Raw genomic sequence first — 7,867 nt, 5'->3', positions numbered from 1 at the left:
TGTTTGAGTATTCACCTGATTTGATCTAGAAAAAATGAATTTGGGTTGCACTGTATTGGCATCAACAACACCATCATTGACTGTGTTCTTGTTTTTATTCCAAAATCTTGGCTTGTCTTTTCCTTTAAAGTCATCTTTGTTTTCCTTGAATATCTTTATGACTCCTTGTTCTATTAGGACCTTTTCTATCGCTAAGCCTTTTTCAATGACGTCCTTAAAGGTGGACAAACAAGCTTTTCTTAAATCATAACCAATGTCTTTGTTAACATTCTGGGTGAACATCTCTACCATTTGTTTTTGTGGAATTTCACAAGAGCATCTGCTAGCTAGATTCCTCCATCTTTGTAAAAATGATGCAAAAGACTCTCCCTCTTTTTGCTTGGTGTTGCACAAAGTAGTGACTGATATGTCTGTCTCTATATTGTAGGAGAAATGTTGAATAAATGCCTCTGTTAAGTCACCCCATGACTTAATACCAGGTGGAAGTTGGGAGAACCATTCCATAGCTTGATCAACTAGGCTTTGTGGGAATAATCTCATCAAATATGTCTCTTCTGAAGCCACTTCAATGGAAGCTGTGAAAAACTATCTTATATGTGCCTTAGGATCCCCTTTTCCTTTGTACTTATCAAACTTAGGTGTCACAAAGTGTGTAGGAAATGGAGGCATTGGAATGCTCTTGTCAAATGGATAAGGACATATGTCTCTCATTGTGTATGTTGGCTTTGGTGTATTTATGTCCTCCATTTTCTTTTGTAAGTCCCTGATTTGTTGCTCCAAATTGCTCTTAGGTGGAGATCGACTTCTTGGACCATACCCCATGCTTGAGGCACCAATTGGAGGAGAAGCATGTTGCATATATGGATGATATTGATCATACACATGTTCATATGGAGAAGGTCTATAGTGATGTTGCATATATGGACCATTTGGTATAGATTCATGTTGAGGAACGCCATATCTATTTTGTCCCTGTATACCATACTCTACAGGCATGTCATGTTCTAATGTGTTGCCCCCAAATTTGACACGGGGTTTCCTTGTGTCCAAATTTTGAGCATGCCTTTGAATATCCAATTGCTTTGGTGATTGATCCTTAGCATTGGTATGTGATTGAGCATATCTTTCTGCATAAGACTTCCATAATGGTCTGCGAAGGTGAGTATCATATGCTTGACCATGTGTATGTGGGACCTCTAGTTTTTGAAACAAAGATGATGGTGATTCAGGTACCATATGTGGTCCTCTATTGCCTCCACTATTAGGTCTCCTTTGATCCATGTTGGAGTGAGGTTGTTGCAAAGGTCGATTTTCTATTATTTGAGACATGTCAAAATCATGAGGTATCTTGGCTCCACTTTGTGCCATCATTTGTAAGAAGTATTGTCTATCTCTCCTCATTATTTCCTCAATCAGTCGATTGAAGCGGGGGTCCATAATGGATTCTTCCACATCTGTTGAATGTACTGAAAAGTTGTCCATATTGTCATTGTGTGTATCATTGTTGTTTGTAGTGTCCATGTTCTCAACATTTGGAATGTTTCTATAGGAATCCATGTCAGGTAATGTGTTATGATCAGTATTGAAAAAGACATCATTGTCATACTCATAGACACTCATGTTTGCGGACTCTTGAGCCTCTTTAGTTTCTCTCCTAGATTTTTGAAGACGGGTTTCAACCATGAACTAGGTATTGACCAAGATGTGTTAGACTAGATGAAAATGAAAAAAATATGGAAGACAAAGAGTTGGATGGGATGTAAATGAATCTGAAGTGTACTTGCAATGTCCAAAGTGTAAGACCAAGTATGTATGTAGTAGAGTAGGTGTGACTTCCAAAGAGAGGATAGTTTCTCTTGATGAGGTAAGTTGACCTTGACTCTAAGTAAGACCAAATGAGACCCAAAGGTGATAGACCTTGATGAGGGACCACTTAGCAAAGTGTTGTTGTATGTAGTGTGTTGACAAAGTATGATGAGGAAAAGCAAGTGACCTTTTGACTCAAGTTTAGACAGATGTGAATGTAATGTGAGGTGTGAAGCAATGATGGACTATGTGAGACCCAAAGACAGGTTGAATTCTAAATGAAACCTGGAGAAATAACCTAGGAAGCTCAAGAATTCTGAAACTGACTGTGTTTGTTTGCTGGACTGTAACAGTTTTTTTTTTTTCAATTCTAATCATAGATGCACCTATATACTTCACAGACGCGATTTCCTAACACAGACATGGTTCTGTTCAACACAGACGTGTTTCTGAGATTTTTGTGCAAATTTCAATGTTGATTCTGGAAACACAGACGCGTTTCTGCCCTTCACAGATGTGGTTATACAACATAGACACTATTATGTCAGACACAAACGCATTTCTACAAAATTTGTGCAATTTTTTCCAATCTATGAAGTCATTTTGTTGTGACCAAATCTGACTGTTTGACTGTTTTTCATGACAAGAGGACATAGTGTTGATGAAGACCCAATGTTTGTAAGTGTCTAAACTCCAAAATGACTCAAAAAAGATTGTGTTGTTTGATGTAAAAAAAAATGTTTTGCATACACTTGAAGACACAAAAGACACAATGTTTTGCTGTTTGGTCTTGAATGTTCTGAATGTTTAAAATAAGTCAAGCACAATTCTTATGGCTGGCCAAGACAATAGTTGTTGATCCCACATAGGGTTTTACCCCCGAGGCTACGCTATTCAGAGCAGATACTTAGATGTTTGACCTCACTGGCTCCACCCTCGGCACTCACTTCTCGGGTCAGCCAAGTATCAGTCCCCATGAAAACTCCCCATGGTAAACTTTGTATCTCTACTAAGAACTGTATGTGTGTGGGCCACTACCAGAGGTCCGACCTCCTGCCTCAACAACTAGAAGGATTTGGGCTTCTAAAACAAAAAAGGTGCTAGTAAGGGCATCCGCTCGTGTGACCATACATGCGACACTTTCAGCTCTATAAATACAGAAGGCTCCCAGCCAGTAGGGGTTACGCCCTACAACTGATCAAATAAATTTGATAAAATGGGTCATGGGGAGACATAGTGTCGGTATGAACTAATCAGCACACGTTATTCATAGTTTTCACCATGAATACAGTTATTTATAGTGGTTTGGAAGAAGATGGCTTTTCTTTTGCTACCACTTGGGTCATTCTCTTCTCACTAGTAGTCCTAATGACCACACAGGAAGACAGGCCCTCTAAATATTAAACAAAAAGAGCCTATTGCTCAAGACACAAAAGACAATGATTCAATTTTAGTGCACCAATTGAAGTGTTTGCTAGTCTATGAAAATAAGGCACACAATAAAAATCCAAAAACCGTTGCCAAGGGCCTGCAACAAAGAGTTGTTAGTAGTTTGGATTGTTTCAAATAATCACCCCTTCCTGCAAGCACACAAGTTAGGTAAATTTTAAATCCAAAAGACTTTGTGAAAATAGGGGTCTTCAACAAAATGATTTTGCTTTCAAGACAAGCTGCACCAATTTCATTAGCTAGATCTGAAAATGTTAGCTCAAAATAAACCGGATCTGAAACTTTAAATGCAAAACCCAAAACCAAATCAATAAACCCCAAAAAAATTGAAACTGATGCACACAGACGTGGTTACGTTCGACACAGACGCAACTTCATGATGCAGACACGGTTCTGTGAGACACAGACGTGGCTCTAGAACCCAGACGCGACTTCTAGACATAGACGCATCTAAAAACACCGCAGACACGACTGAGGAACACAAACGCGGTTTCCAGAATCTGCAAAATAAAATACTGTCGATAACATAGACGTGGTTCCAGACGTCACAGATGCGCCAGAAAATCGAAAACACTATCCAAAAGTATGTAGACGCGAAAATATCAAAATGCTGTCGAAAATATCAGACCTGCAACTTCAAAACACAAAATCTGCAACAAGGATGTTAAATGCAAAAAGGGACAAGAGTCCCACTGGGCGTGCCAAAATGTATATGGTGAAAATGGATAACAATAATAATGATATTGAAAGGCTAAATGAATTCAACCACAAAACCCTAGCCTAACAACAACAAAGATCCACCATAACATATGAAGATTACCTAAGACAATGCAAATCAAACGAAATCACAAAGATTATACCATTACATGTCCAATAGGGTTTGGATCTCCATTCTTCCTATCTCCATTGATCTTGCTTGATATATTTGCTCTCAGATTTTATGTGCACAAGAGCTCAACAAAGAACGAAATGTGGTTGCAAGTAGGATCGCGTATGCCAAGTAGTCAATTGATCAAGTAGTTAGTTCATTAGGGTTTGATAATGAAGCAAGCATCTCCTTATATAGAAGACACAATATGAAATGGAGAGATAAGATTGAGAGGTGTAAAAGGAGGTTGGCTATGATTAGAGGGTAGGTAAAAGAAATAATAAAATAATGAAAGGGGTAGGTAGTGTATGAATTAAGAGATGAATGACATGTGTCATGGGTAGAAAAGGTTAATGAATTAATTAAATAAATAAAGATTTATTTAATTAATAGAAGAAGTGGGATCAATTAAATAAATAAATATTTATTTAATTTAGGAAAAAGATAATTTAAATAAATAAATGTATTTATTTAAATGAGAAATAAGGCTAGAAGAGGATAAATGAATTAATTAAATAAATAAAGATTTATTTAATTAATAGAAGAATTAAGCTTAGATAATTAAATAAATAAAATTTATTTATTTAGATTGGACAATTTTGGGTGTCTACAACTAATTTTGAATTCTTCAAAAAAGTTAATTTTGTCTAAAATTATTGCTAAGAGGCCTTGGAGATGCCAAACACTTATTTCCCCATTCATAATAGCTTGAATTATGATTAAGGAATCTCCTTCTAAATGCAGTTTTCTAACCCCTTCTTTTTATGCTAATTCTATACCCAGTATGGCCGCTTGGGCTTCTGCCTCATTGTTGGTGCTCCTCCAAAGTCTTTTAGCTCCATATTTTAAGAGATATCCATTGTCATCCCATAATGCAAATCCGGCCCCTGCTAGCTGCCCTGATTGTTGTGCTGCTCCATCAAAATTTACTTTTACCCATCCCTTCTTTGGTGGTTTCCATTGGACCTTTTCTAAACGTCCCTTACTTCTCTTATTATTTGATGTTGCACCATGTCTAATTTTGATTCCTAGCCATGCTTTTTGAATAATTCTATCCATTGAAGAAAAGGAGTTGGATAATGAGGAGGATTTTGAAGCTGTTGATCCCACCACCTCTTCAATAGCTCTATTTATCCTTGATAACAATCTTCTCTCATCTTCTATCTTGTCTTGAAATATTCGATGGTTTCTTTCCTTCCAAATCTCCCAAATAACTATAGATGGGATTACTTTCCAAACACATGAGAGGGTTGACTTCCTTGTTTGTTTTGGCCAGCTCTTAAAGACCTCTTTTAATGAGCACTGGAGTGGCCCCTGCCAATGTAACTTCCTTTGAAGTTTGGACCAGCATTTCTGAGCAACTTCACAAGTTAGGAGCAAATGATCCACTGATTCTTCTACTTGACTACACATAACACACTTAGAAGGTCCCTCCAAGCCAAGCCTCTTCCTTCTTTCCCCTGTTAGGATTCTGCCTTTTGTCGCCAACTATGCAAAAGCACCTGCTTTTGGGAGGCATTCTTTGCTCTAGAAAAGGGTCCATGATTTTGAAGGAGCCTCCTCCCTCCCTTCTATCAGTTGGTATCCTAGCTTGACTGAATACTTACCATCCTTAGCCCCACACCAGATCACCTTATCTTCCTTACCTGTGAGAAAAACCTTCCTCTGATTCAACACATTCTTTAGTCTTTGTTGCTCCTGAGCTGAAAAGCCGGTCAAGGATAAATCTTTCCAATGCCATTCTTGTCCTAGGTCACCCTCATAACACTGCATGTAGTCCTTTACTTTGTCTCCCCATACCTGCAATAACACTTCCTTTGCCACTGAGAAATCTTCTAGCTCTCTCAGAGCTGATTGGCTTGCCTAAGAATCCTCCCAAAATTTGGCCATAGCTCCATTCCCAACCTGCCATGTAAGATGATCTGTTACAACCTTGCGACTCTCCAAGATGAAGTTCCAAATTTCTAACTCTTTGGGAGGGTTTCGAATCGTGAAGATTCTGTGGTCCTCTGCTGAATCAAGATACTTTTCTCTCAACACTTTAACCCACATCTGATTTGAGTTTGAGTAAATATTCCAGACCAGTTTGGCTCCTAGAGCATTGTTCATTTTTTGCCAGTCCCTCAGACCAGCCCCACCTCTTTCCTTGGCTTTACAAATTTTATCCCACACCGAAAGTGGGATTTTATCTTGATCATTTGCCCCATTCCAAAAAAAATTCCTCATCTTTTGTTGAATTGAGCTAATGACCTTTTTCAGAATTTTAAGGCACATCATGGAGTAAATAGGGATGGCCAACACAATTGTTTTTAGCATTAAAATTCTGCCTGCTGAAGTTAGCCATCTGCTTTTCCACCCTTCCATTTTATTAATGCAACTATCTATAAGTTTCTTCCACAACTTTGACCTATTTGCTCCACCAAAGAAGGGTATACCTAAATATCTGCCTAGTAAGGATCCCACTCTCATTCCCAAGAGTCTGCATATTTCCCTTTGCTTGCTAGGTTTGCAGTTAAAGAAAAAAATCTTTGATTTGTGCCAATTGACTTTTTGACCTGAGGTTGATTCATATAGATCTAAGGTTTCTTTCATGACCCTTCCTTCCCTAGCCGATGCATCTCTTGCTAGAAAGGTGTCATCTGCAAATTGTAGATGTGTTAAGGGGTTTACCTCTGTTGCTATTCAGACCCCCTTCCACACACCTAATTCCCATTTTTTCGTGATAAGACGTCCGAGCACTTCTGCCATTATTATGAATAAGAATGGTGAGAGAGGATCACCTTGCCTTAAACCTTTTTTCGATTCAAAAAAGCCTTGTGGGCTGCCATTAACAAGGACTGAGAATCTCGAGGAGCTAATGCAACTTTTGACCCAAGAGACCCAAGCTTCACTGAAACCAAAACTCTAGAGGAATTTTATAAGAAAGTCCCGATTGACCTCATCATAGGCTTTCTTGATGTCAACCTTTACCATCATCTTCTCTGACTTAGCTGTCCTAATGGAGTGGATAGCTTCATGGGCCAGAATAATACCTTCAAAAATAGACCTGCCTAGTGCAAATCCACTCTAATCATTCGAGATCACTAGGTCTAAAATTGGTTTTAACCTATTGGAAATCACTTTTGTAATGATTTTATAAATGGAATTACATAGAGAAATTGGTCGAAAGTCATCAAAGGAGTTGATTTCCACCTTCTCTGGGATCAAAGAAATGAAGGTGTTATTGAAATCTTTTAGCATAAAACCTCCCCTTCTTGATTCCTCAACAACACCATGAATATCAACTGCCAAAATGTCCCAAAACTTTTGAAAGAACAGAGTTGGAAAACCATCCAACCCAAGAGATTTGTCTGCTCCTAAACTAAAGACAACCATTTTAACCTCTTCCATTGAAACCTTTTCCATTAACCTTTTTTTGTGATCCTCCATTATACATGGGAGAATGACCTCTAGAATGTGAGGCATGTGTTCCACCTAGTTGTCAACCCCGTTGAAAATCTCAAAGAAATGCTCTATTGCTGCCTGATTAATTTGTTTTTGATCTATCAGAATGTTTCCACCTTGATTTTTAATTGAGAAGATCTTGTTGTGAGCCCTTTTTACTTTAACTAAGGTATGGAAGAATTTTGTGTTTCTATCACCATCTTTCAACCATGTTTCTCTTGATTTTTGTCTCCAATAAATCTCCTCCCTAGCTAAAACTTCCTCATATTGGTTATTGAGAGATTTTTCCCATTTATACAG

General features: G+C 38.1%; 1 protein-coding gene across 1 annotated transcript; it reads right to left on the bottom strand.

Moving 5' to 3' along the window:
- Nucleotides 1–4,885: 4,885 nt before the first annotated feature.
- Nucleotides 4,886–5,864, bottom strand: LOC131859343 (uncharacterized). Its single transcript, XM_059212968.1, has 2 exons — nucleotides 5,770–5,864; nucleotides 4,886–5,528 (listed from the first exon to the last, which is right to left on the bottom strand). Exons 1-2 carry the CDS (start codon nucleotides 5,862–5,864, stop codon nucleotides 4,886–4,888), a joined length of 738 nt encoding a protein of 245 aa, XP_059068951.1.
- Nucleotides 5,865–7,867: the final 2,003 nt, after the last annotated feature.

Source organism: Cryptomeria japonica, chromosome 10, assembly GCF_030272615.1.
Source record: "Cryptomeria japonica chromosome 10, Sugi_1.0, whole genome shotgun sequence".
NCBI classification, from domain to species: domain Eukaryota; kingdom Viridiplantae; phylum Streptophyta; class Pinopsida; order Cupressales; family Cupressaceae; genus Cryptomeria; species Cryptomeria japonica.
Note: the sequence above shows the minus strand (reverse complement) of the source record. Positions and strands in the feature narration are given on the sequence as shown.